Source organism: Channa argus, chromosome 1 (genome assembly GCF_033026475.1).
Source record: "Channa argus isolate prfri chromosome 1, Channa argus male v1.0, whole genome shotgun sequence".
Classification (NCBI taxonomy): Eukaryota; Metazoa; Chordata; class Actinopteri; order Anabantiformes; family Channidae; genus Channa; species Channa argus.
Window position 1 is genome coordinate 46,113,178 of NC_090197.1, and position 20,673 is coordinate 46,133,850.

General features: G+C 41.8%; 1 protein-coding gene across 3 annotated transcripts; it reads left to right on the forward strand.

Annotated features, from left to right (window-relative positions):
- Window positions 1–129: 129 nt before the first annotated feature.
- smoc2 (SPARC related modular calcium binding 2) lies at window positions 130–20,317 on the forward strand. Of its 3 annotated transcripts, none has more exons than XM_067526230.1 (13): window positions 130–525; window positions 6,031–6,193; window positions 8,232–8,338; window positions 8,458–8,557; window positions 9,264–9,308; window positions 11,512–11,592; window positions 12,339–12,413; window positions 13,971–14,157; window positions 14,681–14,763; window positions 18,176–18,275; window positions 18,431–18,678; window positions 19,385–19,422; window positions 19,814–20,317. In XM_067526230.1, exons 1-13 carry the CDS (start codon window positions 451–453, stop codon window positions 19,835–19,837), a joined length of 1,326 nt encoding a protein of 441 aa, XP_067382331.1. In that variant the 5' UTR covers window positions 130–450; the 3' UTR covers window positions 19,838–20,317. The 3 variants fall into 3 exon arrangements, with proteins under 3 accessions (XP_067382331.1, XP_067382351.1, XP_067382342.1); XM_067526250.1 differs by having other exon boundaries at window positions 132–525; window positions 9,264–9,299; window positions 11,545–11,592; XM_067526241.1 differs by having other exon boundaries at window positions 169–525; window positions 11,545–11,592; window positions 19,814–20,316.
- The last annotated feature ends 356 nt before the right edge of the window (window positions 20,318–20,673 follow it).

Sequence of the window (20,673 nt, forward strand, 5' to 3'; positions counted from 1 at the left end):
AGAAGACAGTCCTTCTAAACCTACGCCTATAGGTGTAGGTTTAGTACCTACCTACCTACCTGGCTGGTGAAGAGTCTGCATCCGACAAGGGATCTAGTTCACAAAATCAAGTGGGGAAGAAGGAGGTGCAGAGAAAAGAAATAATATTGTAGAGAGGGAGAACGGGAGACACTGAGGGAGGGGAAAAGGTCAGGGACACGGGGGGGGGGGTTATCGTGCTGCCAGAAATAAGGAGAGTGTCTACACAAATGGTTTGGCAGAAGAAACCAAGGAGACGAAGTGAAATAAACCAGCAACCCACTCTCCACCACTGACAGGAGTACTGTGGATTTTTTACACATCTTCGACTTTTCACAGCGGCAGTTCGTGTGCTTTAAGGAAGTCCAGACAACACAGAGTGTATTTTGGACCGTGCGCGATTTGGAAATTTTATTGCCACGCTGCGTCAGGATGCGCGCCTGTCCGCTGCTGGTCTTCTTCTGTCTGCTGTGCGCTGGACGCGCTCAAAAGTTCTCTGCCCTCACGGTAGGAAGAACTACATAACTCCCAGAACACGTCTGTCCATGTATAATGCATGGACTTTAATTTGTGTGCACTTGTATATCCCATGCGTAAACGGTCATTACGCACTGGCAGATTCCTGTTTAGAACAGAAAAACTGTCCGGAAATTTTTTTAGATATATTTAGATACATTTAAACATAACATTAAACATATATTTAGACATATGTTTAATAAAATTGGCAAAGCGTTATAAACTATGTTGAAAATAAGATTTTAAGATTTAATGTCTCCAAAATAAATAGCTTAAGATGGAATTTTAAATCTCATGAGATCATCAGAGGTTTGCAATGAAAAGCAGCGTGTCCTCAATATCAGGTTCTCTGGTCAGTGAGTTGTGTTTTGCTTCTTCTGCTTTGGCATGTCTGCTTTTTTTCCTGATAACTCTTGTTGTGCCAATGGCTCTCCAGAAGCAGAGGTTTCAGTGTCAGAAAGTCTTCTGCATCACAGGGCATTGTTCACTGCAGCAAAGAAGATGAAGGGAATTTCATGGCCATGATCAAGTGCAGGTATGGTGCTGCAGGAGGAATAATAGGGACCAGAATGTGTCAGAGGCTTCTCCCTTGATTTAGGGGTTAAGGCGATAGTTGCCTCCCCCAGCACATTATTTATGTTCTCAGTGAAGATGCTTTAATATCCAATTGGAAACAAATGGCCTTGAGTTGTTAACCTGCAGGTGAAGGGTCGAAGATCTTTTCTCCCCAGCGGCACTGTGGATGGACTTGTGGAATGTGGGAGGAAGTGTTGCACAGAGCAGACGCTCCCCTGAATTTTCACCATCAAATGCACATTTAAACACACAGAGTATCAGCACAGATAATGTGAGTGTTGCTTTTTTGAGGTCATAGTAATATTTATCCTGCAGTTATTGTATTTGGTGATCATACAGCACACAATGCTCTGTAAGTGACTATAAGAATGAAAAGCCTGTCTATTTCATTGAATGTTTCTGTTGTAAATGTGTTTATTATTCCTCTCCACTGTGGTAAATTGGATCTTATTTATCGGAATAGTGCATGGAGTGCTGGCTCTTTACAGGACTTTGAGTGATTAATAGCTTATTGTTCAAATGACACAGGAGAGGTTATTGCTAGTTTGAAGAAAATGCCTCTGTGTCATATTCTGTGCATATTTGAGGTGGAACAGGGAGTTAAATATATGGGATATGTGCCCAGGTTGATCATGAGGCAGACGTTTTCCATGGTTTATGGAAGTATGAAAATTGTATGAAAAGATGAGGGCCCATAGAACATTGGCTCCCTCTGTTTGTCAAACCTACATAAAGCAATTTTAATATAACATATGGACTCTATTCTTCAAAGAATTGTACACCTGCAAATAGACTTTTTTGTTTCATTGCATCATCACCATCAGTGGCCTTTCACACCAGCCCTCTTTCTTTCACAGCCTTTTGATCTGATTGAGTTAGTAGCCTGGTTAAAGTCACTTTCTTCCTTTTCCACCATGCTGGAAACTAATGATCCCCTTTGCATCCTAGCATCCATGCAGGAAACTCCCGCCAAGGCCATTTAACACGTCTGCTCTCAGCTGGGTCTCCCATTGACCCTGTGAGGGCATGGTGTGTGGGGGCCTCTTGGGGCTCTGGAAGCAGGGGCCTCCCAACCCAGAAGGTCCTTATCATCCTACAATGTGCTCTCTGCTGGAAGCTCAACTCCTCCATACTCTTTTCAATCCCACAATACTGCAGAGCCAAGGGGAGGTAATAGGATTTGATTTGTATGCTGGTTGGTCTTGGAAAAAAAATTTCCCTTACACTCCGCCTGTCTCGCCTTCTCTTGTGTGTCTCTTGATCCTTTGCCAACCCCTTGTATTATTTGAGCAGATGCAAAAAGTTTCTTCCAAGAGAGGTCACACAAAGAAAAGAGAAATCATGGTACAGGAGAATTTAAAATAAATAGAAAGAAAAATGGAGAAAGTGAGAGCCAGATGCCTGGTAGTAGACAAGAAAAGGACTTTAGCAGTACATGGATTTGAGTCTAGACACATTCAAAATATGTGTTCTGTCTTGTACAATTCTCCTTTTATAATGAATTCGAGTGAAGCTTGTGCTGCATGTAGCCGAGGCATAGGCCATTCATCACTCTCCACCATGTAACTGTGCACAGTGATGGTGCCAGCTTGGAAACGCTGGAATAAGACATCAGGGGAGTGTCAGGGCTCTACCTCAGTCTCACCCATCAATCACCACAGACCAAACACGCAGACCTGCAGTAGACAGCTAACTACCATTAGGACCATACTCGGCCAGTTACTGGTTTGATCACCAACTCCTCCGGTCACATGTCGAAGTGTCCTTGAGCAAGACACTGAACCTCAACTTAGTTGCTCCCAGTGAGTGTTGGCCAGCTGCATACGAGCTCCCCCATCGGTGTGTGAGTGTGTGTGATTGTGAATGCGAATGGATGAATGAAAAACAGTGTAAAGCACTTTGAGTACCAAGATGTAGAAAAGCATTATATAAGTGCAGACCATTTACCCTTTATTCAGGGGGAAGAAGCCCTCAATGCACCATCAGTCTTGAACACTTCTTCCTCTCATTGGCTTTCACATTTTCATTGTTTTCCTGCTGCAGAGTGGCCTACTTTGAGTTTGAAATAAACACTTGGATGTCTGATAGTGAATCTGGGTGGTTGATTTCATGGGTGGCTGATTTCATGACTGCGTTTTTCCATGCTGTGTTCTCGTCGCTTTATCCTAAACTTGCAGGAACTTGGCGCTCTGCTGTGGGCTCAAGAGTGGACATCTAGGAGGATGCTGAGTTCCTGAATGACTCTGTTTGGGTTGTCAGTCTGCTGGCTGGCAGCGGCTGTTACTGATAATGCTGGTCTAGTGTGACCACTGGGGTGGCCAGCATGGGCTGTGGTAAGGCTGGCGGTCCACCACCAAGCATGCCTGGGTGCACTCAGACACTATCAGAGCAGTTACTGGCTTTGGATGATTGCAGTCTTCTACAAATGAAAAGACAGTCTTAAGTCCAGTCTGTCACGCCTGCTGGACTTTATGTGAAGGAGTGAGCTGTGAGTGACAGAGTGGAGGGTGAGAGGAGGTCACCGCTGCAGAGGGAGAGACAGAGTTAGCTAACTGCAGTGATGCAAACCATCCAAGAATCGCAGAAACACTAAAAAGGAGAGGCAGGGATATGTTGGACCCAAAGTTGAAAAAAAAAAGATATATGTAGCTGTAGAACATGAACTAGAGTTTCCCACTAAAGTAGTACTGATATTCTGTAAATCTTATTTTATGTTTTGTTTTGTTAAGGTCAGTTGTTAATGTGACAGTAGTTATTATATAACAGGTGGTTAGTTGGGGAGAGCCCATTGTACCCAAACTCTTTGGCTTGTGACCCCTATGGCTTGACTTGTGGCCTTAATGTGGATGTAAACAGGGGTTTACTCTCGCAGACTGTTCGACTCAAAAGGTTTTTGAAGCCTGCAGAACAAGAAACACCTAGTGGTTAAAGTACAGACGATGAACTGCCACATCTCAGGTTCATGTGTGACCAGGGACTTATTCTCCACATTTCTTGTCATGTCACTAATGATGCTAGGAAATAGACATAAAATCTTTAAGAAATAAGAATAATTTCATAATCTTTCTTAGGATTTATTTTGGGACATTTTGGGACACCTGAAGATAAATGTGAAAGTCTCCAATGGCTTCTGTTGACCACTGTAAACAAATAACTTTTCCTCATTTTTTTTTCATTATGGAGATTTTTTGTTCTGTCTACAAAGATGAAAGTGTGTTGAATATTCAACACAGACAGTTATGAAGTAAACATTTTCTCTGCAATTTAAAGATACTTTTGTGTTTTCCTCATGACAACGCATAATTTATAAAAGCCTGGGAAAAAAGGTCCTAAACAATTTGTTTTTTATTTTATTTTAACTCAATCCAAAAGACTCCTCTTCCCTCCCTTGCGGCTTCCTTTCCACTGTGTTTGAACGGGTCTCTCTATGATCACCCCCCTCCCAGTCCCAGTGCTCGAGTAAGATTTATGAGTAGGGTTTGACAGAGTGGGCTGTGTCACCCCCCCGGCTTGCCCAGGGCTACGTTGCCTTTTCTGCCAACCCTCTTCCAGGTGCATGAAGCCCTGCTTGTCTGAATACAGAAGGCTGCCACCAAACCTCATCGCTCACTTCATTTGTAAGATGTCAGACACAACAAATCTTCTTTACCGGCAACCATCCTACCATCTTCATAGATGTGTGTCTTCTCTTCTGTCTCTAAATGTGGCTCTGCCTTGTCTTCTGATCATTAATAACATTTTTTTTATTGCTTACTTTTAAGAGACGGCTTTGATAATCTGCCTTGCGTGTGTGTGTGTATGTGTGTGTGTGTGTGTGTGCGTGTATGTGTGTGTGTGTGTGAGAGAGAGAGAGAGAGAAAGAGAGAGAGAGAGAAAGTGAAAGAGCAAGTTTGTGCATGTGTCTGCTGTGATACATTAACAGAGGACATGCAGATTTTAGATGTTTGTAAAAATACAATATGACAAAGCAAAAGAGCCAACTTATCGAAAAGTGATTCATATGTGCACATTTTCATTGTAAGAGAAGACAAAGGGAGTTGAAGAAGGTATTTATCTTTGGCTACGACTGTCTGAAAACAGGTCCTGCATGGGCATGGAATATAGAGTTGTTTTTATTCTGCACTACCCAGGTCATTATTCCATTGAGCTGAATGAATCAAGCCAACTTTAGGTCAACCCAGTGCTCACACTGTAGCAGCACAAAGCTCTCTGACATCTAGTTTATTCAGCCACTTTATCATTCACTGTCTTTTTATTCATTGTAGCAGTCACAGCTTGTTGCCACCCCCCACACCACCGCCACAGCCCCATTGTGTGGCTTGGCGAGGGTTTCATTTCGCGGTGGCAGATACAATGGTGGCATTGACACAGGTGATCTGATGCATTCAACCAAGAGGCTCGGCCCTTGTTTCTCTTTTCATGGCTAAGTTAAACATACTCAACAATTCCAGGTGCCAGCGTGCAGGTGTTGGCACAGACAAAGGAAAAAGGAAGCGTCAGTCAATTCTTCCCCAGCCCTTCAGACAAAGAGAAATTGTAGCTGCACCCTGACAGGCTTGTAGTGGCACTGCCTCATCTTTGTGTTTGTCTGCTGTTTATCAGTGCTTTCTGATGTATTGGTGAATGAGTGTTGCACTTGTTTATTTATCTCGGATAAAAGTTTTGTGATAGAAAAACGATTTGTATGGTTTTTCGAATGGACACCCATCCTATGACTATTATTTTAGTGTAGAAGGCTGTTTCTGTGTACTGGATTTTCCTACTACAAAAGCCCAAAGCCCCAGTCTTCATAAATACCTCCAGAATCACACCTCTTGTTGTTGAAATTAAACTCTTATGATGCATTGTTCACTGATTCCCCAAAATGAGTCATTTAGCAAAATTTTCCCCTGCTTATCTAATTTTTTCTCACTCCTGCAGTTCCTGCGGGTGGACCAGGATAAAGAGTGCAACATGGAATGCAGTGGAGGTCCTCGCAAACCCCTGTGCGCCTCAGATGGCAGGACCTTCGCATCTCGCTGCGAGTTCCTCCGAGCCAAGTGCCGCGACCCCCAGCTGGAGGTCATTCGAGGGCCATGCAAAGGTCAGATCATAAGTCATGCTTCAGCACCGCCTGACACTCTCAAATGCAGAGTGAGTCACAGTAGCAACTTGTGGGTTAAATTCATTTCAGCATAATTGATTCTTTGAGTGCTGGGATGACAAGTGAGGCTGACACAGTGTTATGGGGGAGCCGCTGCTGTCTGGCTAGTTTCATAATTGCATTTGCACTGATGACGGTCATGTTAGTTTATTGTGTCAAAAATTACTTACAGATTTCATCCTTTGTTACGACTCAAATACACAGCGGTGTCCCTGGACCAGCAACTTGTCATTCATGTGAAATGTCTTTTGCTGTCTTACATCATTAATATACAGAAGTGAGAGCGTTTGAATAAAGTATCTTTCTAAGATGATTATCTAGGAAATCATTGTATTTTGAGCTTACACTGAATTTATGAAAGGCAAATGGTGAAGGAGTGTCAGTGAGGTTGGGCAGCTCATAGAATCAGTCATTTTTGGGGAAGAGAGAACCCATACACCCCAGTGCTACAGCTTCAAACTCTCTTGCCACACTCGCTCACTCTTTACTAATAGTTCATTGCTCTAATGACTGTGGACATTGCCCCATTCTTACACATTACAATTTTAGATCACAAATGAATGAGTGTGAGCCAAAGGCTTTACTTAAAAAGAAGTCTCATAGGATGGAAAAGCGTTCCACAATTTTATGCTAGTGCTCGGTTTCTATGGTAACATCTAAGCAGACATCTGGATGTGGCGGACAGCACTAAGACACAGAATAGAGGATTCCAGCTAGGAAGCTGAAAGGGACGAGAGTCCATGAAAGTTGTATTGTATGTGTCAATAACATCGGGGCTATAAGGGTCCAGACCCCCCTCTGCTTCTGGATGGCCTGGGTAAAAGACACAGCAGCAGCGGCTGAGTCAGCAGCTGAAATAAACCAGAGGGCCAGTCTGGTCTAAAAGCACAGAAATGGGATTGTGTTTAAGGATGGTGAGACTGGCACCACATTTGTTTTCTATCAGTGTGCTCAGATGATTCGTGTCCTTCGTGTCATTTTTTCCAGTCAGCTTTTTGGTCGGAGCCCCCTTGAGAAGGATGATGGTTTTGGGTTTTTCCAATGGAGCTAACTTTAGAGCTCTTCAACTCCCGTTTTCTCATTCATCCGGAACATCCACCATTTTGCCCCCTCTCTTTGCCAGTGACAGTGACATGCACACAAACACACTCTATAGACTGAGGGAATCCAGGGCTAATTTCAAGGACAGTCTCCTATAAGCCATCCTAGGGACATACAGCCTCCTCACCGACCTAGTGAATGTTTTAAAAATTAGCATGAGTCATTGTTTTAATGGGATTGGAACCTACCAGCCAGATGAACACTGTGTGGCAGCTAGTGTGTCACACCAAGTTACCATCAAACCCCTCACTGCCCAACATCTCCTGAGAGTTTTCACAGCTGGTGCTGTTGGTCACTTGAGAGTAAGTATATGTGGGATGAAATGATGAGCCATTGCCCTGACAGTGAGATGTGAAAAGACATAAGGTACAGATAGGTGAAAAGTCGCTGACCCACGTTTACAGTATATCAACAAATACTTGGAGTATGGCTCCAACTGAACTGAGGAGAAATTTGAGGTTTAGGAGGAAAGTGAGACAGACTATAAGATATTATTGAAGGGTCAGGTTTTCCTTGTGCATCAGCCCTTTTCTTGGGTGACTGGAATGTTCTACAGGATCAGTTCGAGCTGCCTCACTCAGTAATGGCTTTACCACCAGGCACTCTGCAGGCTGGCCTGACTTGCTCCTAATAAGACTGGGGGTGTTGGTTCTATTCCCAGCCACACAAGTATCCGCCACTTCCGAAATGTCTTAAATTGTTTCCCCTCCAACTCAGCTCTCTGCATTTTTCTTTCATTCCTTATCATCTGTGAGATTCAACATCCACTGGCTTTTCAAGTATGTTGGTTTCATGCATAAGAAAATCATTAAGCTGTGGGTTGAGTCATGAGTCTCTGTGATGTGTAGTGATTCTGGTGATTTGTGGTGCTTCCCAGATACATCCAGATGTGTAGCAGAGAAGAAGTACACAGAGCAGCAAGCCAAGAAGCTCTTCCCACAGGTTTTTGTGCCTGTATGCAACCCTGATGGGACATACAGTGAGGTAAAAATAAACAACATTTATAAAACCCGTTTTGAAAATGATGCAAGGCATTATTCTAAGAAAGTCACAGCACAAAAGAATCACTCTTTCTTTGTGCTTTCATGCTGTTTTGATTACAGGTTCAGTGCCACAGCTATACTGGGTACTGTTGGTGTGTTACCCCTGATGGCCGGCCCATCAGTGGCTCAGCAGTGGCCAATAAAAAACCTCGATGCCAAGGTTGGTAAAACCCCTGCAGCCTGTCTTCAAATGGGCAACTTTCTAAAAAGTATGCTCTTATACGCATGCTGTGCTGAAGCTCAGACATCTGATTTTAAGGCTAACGCATGACATTTGAAATGGCTTATTTAGATTCATTTGCAGTTTCTGTAATTTTGTGAAGCAACAATGATAAACTGAATTCAACACATTTAAGCATGAAGTTCCATGTTCGTGGGAGATGTAATCTTTGGTCCTGTGGGAAAGTGGTCAGTGACTGGACTGATGGCCACATAGTTGGAGAGCCACCCGAGGACTGAACGTTGCTCAAGCCCTAGGGCTGTAGTGTAAATAAGCCTCATTGAAAATCCTTGCTGAAAAGTTGAGCAACATAGTTAAAACTGTAAGGAATGTAAGTGAAAAATGGCATCTGCCAAACAATCAAATAACCAATGCCACATGTCCTCCCTGTGTACTTCCATTGGTGTAACTTGGAAGTTGCTGCTGTCTCCAGAGATCCAGAAATAGCAGTAGTAGGAGCAGTAGTTGTATTTTAAGTGCCAGGAGTGTACAGTATATGAAGTATGTTTCATAACCTACTTTGTTGCAGGAAACAGTTTTCCAATGTGGGTCTCTCCTTGCCAAAGATTTGTAATTTTCTGTATTTTGTCACACAAGAGAAAATATGTGCTGATTTTTTAATTACTTGGAGCCTGTTGCTTTTCAGGATCGAAACAAGAGAGACCTACCACCAGAGAGCCAGGTAAAGCAGGTGAGAGTTAAATTTGAAAAAAAAAAAAAAAAAATCACAATGATTATTTGACTCCTATATATGCACGTGTGCTTTTGTGTTTGTCCATGTGCTTGTGTGTACCTATCTACGCATGCAAGCAGCTGTGTGTATTCGTTTGTATCCATGCTAGTTTGTCTTCATCTGTGTTGGAGATGTACAGGGCAGCTCGCCTGTTAAGGCTTGCCTCTCTAATATTTTGTGAAGTTAAGAGTGTGAGCAGCCTGAAGGCTGATATAAAAGCATTCGGTTACTGAATAACAAGTCTAAGGAGAGAGGCTGTGGTGAGCTTTAATGCACACCAGCAGCTACAGTGCTTATAACTGTCTTTACCAGGCACCCAATTGGCCAAGGAGCAGCCAGAATGGAACACTGACTTCTCATAAGCTCTTCTTCTTTAACGTTATCTCCATTTATCTTCGTTCTTTTTCAGCACCATGTCAAAAGATGCAAGGAAATAATTAAACTTTATCCTCACACTGTGTTCAATGTGTCTAATCAACCTTGTCTACCCTCTCTCTGACATAGCACCACTAGGTTTTTCTCTGGCTCCACTCTAATTACTGTATATCTTGCTCTTATCCTTTAAGAGAATGTTTGTAATTTGATAGCTCAGAAAGGAAAATGTGAAATTAGGATAGATTTAGATCAATTCTTCATGTGATTGTGTGTGTTTGTATGCATGAATGTGTGTGTATGAGAGAGAAAGTTTGTGTTCATCCACTTTTGTTTGTCACATGAGTTATTTCTGTCAGTGTGACATTTACGTCTGCACCTCTCTCTGTAAACAGTGTTGGGTATAGTGTCTGTCTGAACCCGGCCAACTCATTACACATAGATCAAGTGGGAATGCAAAATTCAAGAGAGGAGGCGGCCTGGTGGGAGAGGGAATGAGGGCGTAAAGGAGGCAGAGGGGGAGTTGTGGTTCAATCCGAACTGGTTGAATAAACAGGGTGGTGAAAAGCAGAATAAACTGTAGATTTGTGGTGTGCCAGCACTGAAAATAGCAGCGATTGCATCAATATTTTGATTCAGCAGAAGCTCATCAGTACCTAAGCACTGCACAGAACCATAGCTGCACTTTTATCGTCAGATTATTGGTAAAGTCAAACATCAAATGCTTTGCCATAAAGCCATTTCTGGTGCTTAACTTGGAGAATTTATTCACATGCTGGAATCATATGCAGCTGACGACTGACAAACGGCAGTAAAACTAATGCTGCAAATGACCACAAATAGCGCGGGGGTTTCCTGGCAGATGCTAAAAGAGGTGTTACAGTCATGTAAAAGGCCACAAAGTAAAGATAGGTCATTAGTGGTTTGTTGTAAATCCGAATCATAAATACCCTTTTTGAAATGGCATTTCCATCCTTTAAGTGAGCAGAGTAATAACACGTCTGCCTCAGTCAGTCACACTCACTTTCTGTATTTTTATCCACCAAGCGTGCTTCAGAAGATGAATGGCTGGCATAACAAACATGCATTAAATGTAAAATCCTAATTTTGCAATGGAAAATTCATTGTTTCAAAAAATGTAGCTTAGACTTAATGCCTCCCCGTTGTGAAGAAACCCATCGGAGATACCCTGACTCATGCATTAACCAAGCTTTACTTTGAGCAGAATGAGTGACCCACACTGAGGTTAACCACACCTATGGCCGTGGTTTCACCCTAAGCAGCTCAAAACCTCTATCCCCATCTCCCTCCTACCACAAATCAAATAAATAGAAACCAAACAAACACTGAGCATCATTCTCCCACCGTTCGTCTCAGACATGACTACTGCATTCTTCACTCTTTAAGTCTATTCCGCCTTCACAGAGGTCTCTTTACTTACATACAAGCCACGAAAGGATGGAGAAGACTGTGAAGGACACTCGTCATTCATTAAAACTGATCTCAATCCATAGCATAATGCATAATGATCTCCCCTGTTGCATGAAGTGAAATAAGGGAATATGTGACCACTAAACTTCTGGCTTTTCACCTCCCCTTTCTTAAATACTGCAAGTCACCTCTTTCAGATTCCAACATACACATAACACACACACACACACACAAACACACACTTCTCTCTGTCTAACTGTCCTCACCTCAACTTCTGCCTGCATCCCTCTTTGCCGGGCAACGTGCAAATCTCACATTGTTAAGTGTTCTCTAATCTTGCTTACTCTCGTAATTGTAGTCTCCCTGCAAATATTTTCCATTCTAAATGCAGATGAGACTGGCCTAGTGGTGGATCCACAGCCTGCTGTAGATGAAGAAGGTGAGTAGATTCGACTGTGATTTGAAAAACGTTTGATACTGCGCCCATGTAACCGAGACACCTCTCACTGACTCAAAGCATAGCACAACAACATCCTTATAAGGGCAAAGCCGCCTGAGCATGAGCCTGCTATACAGAACGATTCTTCAAAAGAGTCACTTGTGAAAGTTTTATGATAGATTCTTTTTTAAATTGGTAAAATCACAAACTTTGCTCTAAATAGGAGTTTTTTCCACAAATAAAACAGCATTTTAAAACAAAAGTTTTCACCTTAAAAATATTACAAAATAAAATAAAAACTAATTATTGAATAGAGTATTTATACTTGTAGTGGAGTATTTTAAAACTGAGTTCACTTTTTTAAATGCCAAATGGAAGAGAAAACAGTCTAATACATTTATACTTCAATCACGACCATCCATTACTGTGAACTGGCAATCAAATCTGGCAAAGTTACATTTGTCATTTGTCTTTTATGACCAAATAATATGTCTTCTTATTATTGTTCCCTGAAAGAAAAGGCCATAGTTTACAGTACCATCCATTTTGGTGCTATATTTCTGGTCACAGCTGTCATAATTAGTTTATTCTCTACATCCACTCCAGCAGTTTGCAATCCAATAACTTTAATGTGCATTTTACAGCTTGTGAGTTTTGGAAGTACCAGATGATGGCTCTTTTATCAAATGATGAATCGGTGTGTTTTCATCTGAGGCTAATAAAGCTGTCTTGGTGATTTCTTTCAGACATCATTTCACAGTACCCCACTCTGTGGACAGAACAGGTTCGGAGCCGACAGAACAATAGAACCAGAGCACCATGTAAGTTTTAAAGCCAACTTTTTCTTTAATGACGGTGATCGGGTATTTGCAAACTTCAACTAAAAGCATGCTCTGTGTTTTTCCTACTTGAGTGAGCAATCATGGTTTGAGGCTGTTCTGTCTTTTAAGGACAGATGGTGGATTGTGAAACCCATACATCTTGGTGTTGGATAGCATCGCATTTTGAGAATCTGCTTGTCTGTGGTTCTTCGTACATATTTGTAATTATCAGCACATGGCACCAACACAGGATCTCCTATTCTTTTAACTGGTCCATTCTACTCTCCTCTTACACACATACAGGTTTATCTTATTATACAGATCAGTTGCCTTTTTGCTCTTTGAAGAAATATGTCGCTTTTTGCATAAAACTGCTTTTTTGAGGCCAGCCTTGAGATGAGAACCCTGTGTGCATTTGTGTGTGAATCACATTATCATAATTTACAACCAATAAAAAAGCCAGAGAAATGCAGCATTGATGGTTTTGATTACCATGTGCTCTATGGGGTATTGGGGTGAAAAAAAAGCACCCACCCCAACAAAGAGAGCACATACGGAGGAACTGGAGCGAAGAAAGTTGGTTGAGAAAGCAGGGAGGCATTTCATTTGGTTTCTTTTGTGTGGGTAAAGATCTCTAATGAAAATAAACAAAGAAAAGGGATATCCATAATCCCGCAGTAGCTTCCGAGCCTTGGGGCAGGCAAAGAAGAGAGAGAGAGAGAGATTGGTGATGAAAGCCAGAAGAGCTCTACTTCCATCCTTGGGTTTAATGCTCAAATCTCTGTTGGAGAGCCTCGGCAGAGACCGAGGGTGCTGAACAAAAAAAGAGTGATTATATCCTTCTGAGGCTCTGCAAAACCTTTCTACCACCAAGCCCTCAACATTCTCTGAAAGTATGGATCTGTGATATTTGAACATGTAAACATCTAGGTTACTGGTACTTTAAAATATCCAGTAGTAGTGTGTCACTGTGTGTGGGAGTGTGAAAACAAAAGCCTGACTGACCACTGATCGGCTTTTGTCTCGTTTCTTTCTGTCTTCATCACACACATGTACAGAGGGCAGCTAAGTGTCCAAATATTTACTTAACTTGGGGCATAGGGAGCTGTACTTAGTCATTAGCCCGTTAATGTCCATAAACAGTGCCACGGGGGGCTGATACAGTCTACATACACTGTCCCAGAGCACTCATTCTCCATCCCTTTGTGTTCCTCCTCCTCCTCTGGGATTTTGGAGCAGTGGTTAGAGAAATGAGAGCGCTTCATGTTTTATAAATCCATAATAAGTCAGATCTGGTAAGTCTCCAAGGTAAAGAACTAGCCCTCTGGTTCATATTGTGTGTGTGTGTGTGTGTGCGTGCGCGCGTGTGAGTGTGAGTGTGTGCGTGTGTGTGTGTGTGCATTTGTGTGTGTGTGTGGAGCATCTATTTACCAAGGGACACAACCTTGACCACAGAGACTAATATAGAGGTGTTTTTTGTGTTTGTATGAGGAATCCACTGACACCTATGCTGATTGCTGTACCTTTACCTCTGGTACCTCTGATTCCTCTCTCCAGCCTCATCATGTGACCAGGAGCAACAGTCTGCTCAGGAAGAGGCAAGGCAGCACAAGAACGATGCAGTTTTCGTACCAGATTGTGCCCAAGGAGGACTGTACAAGCCTGTCCAATGCCACCCGTCCACCGGCTACTGCTGGTGTGTGCTGGTAGACACTGGACGACCCATACCTGGGACTTCCACCAGGTAGGAGGAACTTCACTTATACAAAACTTAAGCTCTATGGTATTTTCACCCTTTATTATGAATATTTGTGTAATTTATTGCTAAGCTCTTTGTGACAAACATACTGACAGTTGTACAAGTAAGGTAAGTGATTATAACACAGGAGAGAGGAAGCAGCTTCACGATTGTTGTTGGCAAATATTTTCTAAATGTCCCAGAACAAACGGAAAAAAGCTTCATCGTGTCCCACGCTCCCTATCTGCCTCTCTCTGACTATCTTTCTCTTTTGCATTCTCATTCCCCCCTTCAGTCCTCATACCAGCTCCAAATCCTTCCCCTCTTTTTTGGATGTGTTTCACTGCCTCTGGTTTCCCACAAAACAATTATTTTAATCCCAGAGATTTAACTGTACGGAGGTAATTGGAAAATATGGAAATCCTCTCTGATTCTACAATGAGGATAGTTGTATTTTAGTTTCTTATAAACATTCCCTTTTCCCTTGAATAAATGTGCAGTTGCTCACACGATATACTCTCTGTTGCAGGTATGAACAGCCAAAGTGTGATGGCAATGCCAGGGCCCACCCAACTAAACCTAAGGACCATTTCAGAAGCAGACATCTCCAAGGTAGGTCTCGAAAGACTGGACTCAAGTCTCTGTTTATCCTCTCTGTTCAGACCATATGTTGAAGTTGTCTAGCAACTGGCCTCAAACTGCAACCGTGCTTCCAAGGTTGCAATAAATGTGTATGTTTGTGTGTGTGTGTGTGTGTTTCTGTGTGTGTGTGTGTGTTGGTGTGTTCATTTGTTGATATCATTAGCCCTGCTATTGGTCATGGAAATACTTAGATAAAGACTTGAGAATTGCCAGATACTGCCCCTCACTAGTCAATAAGCAAAGAGCCAGAGATCAATCAGGATGAGGAGACAGGGCAGATGGAGGACTGTGGGATGATAGCAGGGTGGAGAAACAGCGGGGTAGAGATAATAGATAATAGGATGCCAAGAACAGGTACTGAAAGACTGACAACAGTATTGATAAATCAGGTGATAAGGTAAGCCAAATTACAGGTGAGCCTGTGTTTGCTGTGTGTCCTGTCGATATGGCGCATCACATTAGAAAACACTAATTAATTTAATTTGAAAGGATTGTTTAAATCCCTTTTCTGTGAGGGAAATAATTTTTATTTTTTATTTTGTGGCCATCATTCCATATAACTAGGTCTAGCTTTTTAATGTATTTCTAAAATGGTGGTTAAAATTTTCCCAAAATGTTTGCCATCTAGTTTATGGTTTTTCAGAGCTGCGTCCAGATTAAACTTTGACCTAATGTACTTACTGTAGTTTTACACAGATGTGGTTTTGCTAATTTTACACTGGATGGAGCGATCCACTGTAAAGATTTGTTTTCATTATGCACAAGATGATAAATATCTATCATATCATGTTTATATTTACCTGTAATTGCAAGACTTGTTTTTAGATACAGCATACAACCAAATCACAGTTATAAGATGACAGCTTCTTGGCAAATTTTGTGTTCTGGTAAACATGTTAATAGTCCGGCAGCATATAAACAGAGCTGCCACTGTTCTATCCCATCCATAACTGTTTATATAACAGCGTGCTGGGCCAGAGCTGTGCTTTCTGTTTGCAGGTGCTGCATTTAGCAGCAGAGCAGCACTCCGTCACTGCATCAATGAGTCTTGTACAGTGTGTATAAAACAGTGGGATAGACAGTCAAAGATGAATGCTCCAGCATCTTTGCCTTCCATTTGCACTGCTAATGTATATTCCTGTAAAGATATTGAGCAGCAGTAATTACAGTGTCTAATTTCTCAGAAAGTGTGAGTGGATGATGGAATGGAAAACAGCCACTGTTATTCCATGAAAACCCACCCAAGCACCTCTTCTAAACGTAGTGTTAGGACAGAAATCTTATTCAGCCATTTAGTCACCTAATATAGATGGTCACACGAATACAGACTTCTTTCTAAACCAGTCAAAGGAAACCTGCACCATATCAGCCAGTCTTCAAATTATAAAATATTCCACAACACAGTCGAAAAACGCAGCATCTTGTTTTCTTTATGAGCAATTGCGTCAGTGACTGTAAAGTCTGTTACTGTATGAAACGGGGATAATTACAAATGTTGCCTTCACATTGCTGCAGCCCATTTGCTGCTGAAGCTCTAGTGTTGAGAGGTTTATGGGGCGAGATGCGAAAAAGGAGCAACTTGCCCTGAAAGCAGCAGGAGAGGAAAGCAGAGTATTTGGCGTGTTTTCTCCCTAGAGTGGGATCATGGGGTAGCGTCGGGGCAAGCATTGGGACCTGTGGCGGTGAGTGTTGACAGGGTTCTGCCCCATGTGGGTCTATAGAAAAACACTGCTTCTTATTGACAGTAGCACTTGGGCACACAGATACAAACTTACACTTACTGGCCAACTTTTTTGCAGGTAGCAGATAAAGTATATAGATGTGTATAAATAGTGGTGCACATTTCAGCTTTTTAACAAAAAAAGTCATCATTCTTTACTCGATTCCATCTCACATCTGTCAAACTTGGGCATTACATAATTATAATCATTAGGGACTGTCAAGACAGCAGCCGTTTCCTGCTGCAGGTTGTGCATAGAAAACGACCAAACTCAATTTCCTCTTGAAGAAAGTAAGAGTATTTGTGTCCCTCAGCTTAACAGTGTCCAGACAGACACAAGCTGATCTGTTATGCCCTCAAGAAAATCTCTGCTGCCAAGCGGAAGGGACTGCTGCTTTACCTGATGGCTTGAACTGCTGACATTAAAGAGAGCTTGTATAATTGCATAATGGGCTTTCCATTAAAAACACTAAAGCTCAAACTAATTCAACTGCATCCCACAATTATCTATTAAGTCAGAAAAACACTTTGCCCTCTGAGGGTCCAATTGTGTTTACCACATTTTACTGGGTTTAAGCCAGGGAAACAGTCTACTGAAACTTAGTGCTTAGTGGTGTGTTTAGTACAGAAATAAGACTAAAGTACAGTTTGGTCATGAATGTTTTAGTGCTAAGTTCTAAAGTCCAAGGTGAGGTGGAGCCTGGGTGGTGCCAGTGCTGGTCACCACCTGTTAGAAAGGGGCGAAGCCTGCCATTATCTCCAACACAGGAGAATCTGGCCCTGCAGGCTTGGGCCATAAAACCCAAAAAAATCTACAGAGAAATGTTTCTTCTCCATAGGCAGAATAGCAAAGGGAGCCTGTGAGAAAGCAGAGGAGAGCCAAGAAAGGAATCCAGGAATCTCTCAGGTCTCCATAGCCTTCAGCTCTTCCCCTACATCCTCGGCCTTCTCACTCTTAAAACTATAAGACCTAACAGACAATGACTATCATTAAGGTCATTCCAATCCAGTTGCCCCTTATTTTAATTTTTTCCCGTCACTTTACATGTAATAATGCTTGTCTGTTGGTTTTAGCTGGGAAGTTAATGACAGATTCTACTTTATGGGTTTATGTGCTAATTATATCTCTTCACAGGTGACATTTAAAATGGTAATCCCTCCACACATTGAAGATCAGCTGTTGTGTCGTTTCCATTGGTCTATTGATACCAACATCTAAATTCACCTGCTGGGCAAAATCCTAAGTAGTAAAAAGTGTGTCTGTCAAGGCCAGGTCAGCCTTTCGCCCATACAGGCAATATTTAGTTACATCTTCTGTGCCTCCAGCTGTCAGGGGCCACCAGGAAGATTAACAGCTAATGTTTTCCCCCTCCAGATGAGGGGAGGCCTGACAATTTATGAGAGGGAGTAAAATACAACTGTGAGAATAGTGTTTAGATTTATTTTCACCTCTACTTTATTTATGTCCTGTTCACGTTCAAACTATGCTACCTTTAACAAGACGTTCCTCCCCAGACATTTATTGGGCCACCTATGATTGCAGCATTCCACATTACAATCTGCTGTAGTGCTGCTGACCGGGGGGACTACTTGTCTGTCTTTGCTGACATATACATACACAATTCCAACTCCTTCAGTTACTTCAGTGTCTTTATTTTACAGGTTGTCCTGGGGCAAAGAAAACAGAGTTCCTGACAAGTGTACTTGACGCACTGTCGACAGACATGGTGCACGCTGTCACAGATCCAGCATCTGCCAGCAGGTATGACATTTGGAAGTGGGTTGAGTCATTTCACAAAAAAGCATAAAAGTGATATGGGCTATGGCTAATTTGGTTGGTTTTCAATGCCGAGTTATTTTAGATGGGATGAATGAATGGATGGGCTTCTGGTGAACTGATAAACTGATGTCATTTAGGATGGCTGAGCCTGACCCGAGCCACACACTGGAGGAGAGGGTGGTTCATTGGTACTTCAGTCAACTGGACAAAAACTCCAGTGGGGACATTGGAAAGAAGGAGATCAAGCCTTTCAAACGCTTCCTGCGCAAGAAATCCAAGCCAAAGAAGTGTGTGAAAAAGTTTGTGGAGTACTGTGACATCAGCAATGACAAGGCACTTTCCCTGCAGGAGCTGATGGGCTGTCTCGGGGTGACCAAAGAAGAAGGTGAGTCAAAAATCACAACGTAATGCATACATACACCAAATCAATGTTCAAACTTGCATATTGATGATCCTCCAATCTCCAATCATAGCTTAACTAACTTGGGGACAAATAGGTACATGGTAAATGGTCTGCAATTGTATAGTGCTTTTCTACCTATTGGCACGCAAAGCAATTTACACTGCTTCTTATTCACCCATTCACACTCACAATCACACACACACTCATACTCATACTCATACTCATACACCAATGGGGTAGCTGCTATGCAGCTGGCCAACACTCACCAGGAGCAACTAAGTTGGGGTTCAGTGTCTTGCTCAGGGACACTTCAATATGTGACTGGAGGAAGTGGGGATTGAACCAACAACTGTGAGATTGGTGGACAACCGCTCTACCTTCCTGCGCTGTGGTGAGCCTGATAAAAGCTTGAAGGGAGACTATTGTATTAGCTTTAAATTTAGAAATATGAGTGGGCAATTCGCATAATAATAATAATAGCACTGGATTAGATATACATTAATGTAAAAAGACAGAATTTTTTAATAAGCCCTAATTAGCTAGTCAATTTTTGGATATCAAGGACCAAGTGGACAGCGCGTATTGAGTTGTATTTTGTGGAGGCATGATGTGAGGTTTGAACAGACTTGCCATTTTCCTTTTAGTGATATTTTTGTTCTCAAGGTTAACCAAATTTTTTGTCTCACAGGGGCGAAACCAGGAGAAGGCTTATCTTCCAGTAAACTAGTATGTAAACCTCTCGTTCCATACTATAATATGAATAAAACAAGAGAACTTGATTGAGGCATTAACAGTCTAATTATGCTCAGTATAATGCTCTGTTATTTACCCCAACCGGTCAAGGCAGATGGCCGTCCACCCTGAGCCTGGTTCTGCTGGAGGTTTCTTCCGTTAAAGGGAGTTTTTCCTCTCCACTGTTGCCTATGGCTTGCTCCAGGGGGAATTGTTGGGTTCTCTCTATACATCTTTATAATCTTGACTTTATTCTGTAAAGCGCCCTGAGATGACTTTGTTGTGAATTGGCGCTATGTAAATAAAGTTGAATTGAATTATTTAATGTAAGTCGTTAAAAAAGTGGGGGCATATGTCTGATGTCATTTTAATTTCCTTTCTTCAGAATCCCTCAAAGAAGCAAGGCTAAGCCAGCAACTGAGATTTCCCCTCCTGCGCGGAGAATCTGCCCTCACCAATCGGCAATAATGGAAACCATAGTATTTGCACTTTGTACTTTAAAAAAATGTAAATTCACTTTGTAGAAATAAGGTATTTAAACAGACTGCTGAATCTGTGAATGATGTAGTTAGCTTTTTATGTCCTGACAAACAAAAATCATTTAACACATACAATGTATGTGTCCTTTGTGTGTCTAAAAGGTACGTATCAGAGTTGTACAAGTTTTAATATTTGATGTTGCATTTTGTGCCCCTGCCATCATTGTTCTTTCTCTCTCATGCTGATGATGTTAATGCAGAAATAGGGATAGTGTGCCACACAGCTAAACAATAACTTCATACATCTGATCTGAACAGATCTATAGCATCTCTTCCTGTGCTTAATCTAGCAGTTTTAAACATACACTCTAGAAACATCCTACATGGTCACATGTATTCATGTTTATTAGAAATAAAGAATTCTTTTATACATTTTCTGAGTCTACCTGTCTTATTTTGTCAGAAAAGATTAATTTTATTATTAAACCTTTAAACAGTATATTATTTCTCACTTTATGGTGTATTTATTGGGTGCCTTTTGCTATTGTGTGTTTCTCGCTGTGTATGTAATAAAACATGTTGACACAGTGTTTAGGAGTATTACTCATGCATAGCAAAGATTGTGTATCATCCCATTTTTCGACAACTTGCCAGTTCCCCTGAGGGAACATTTTAGAATTGGAAAAAAAAATGATACTTATTTTGGTCCTCTTCACATATTTACCATGTAGACTGAAGACAGACAAATTGATCAATATTGTATATG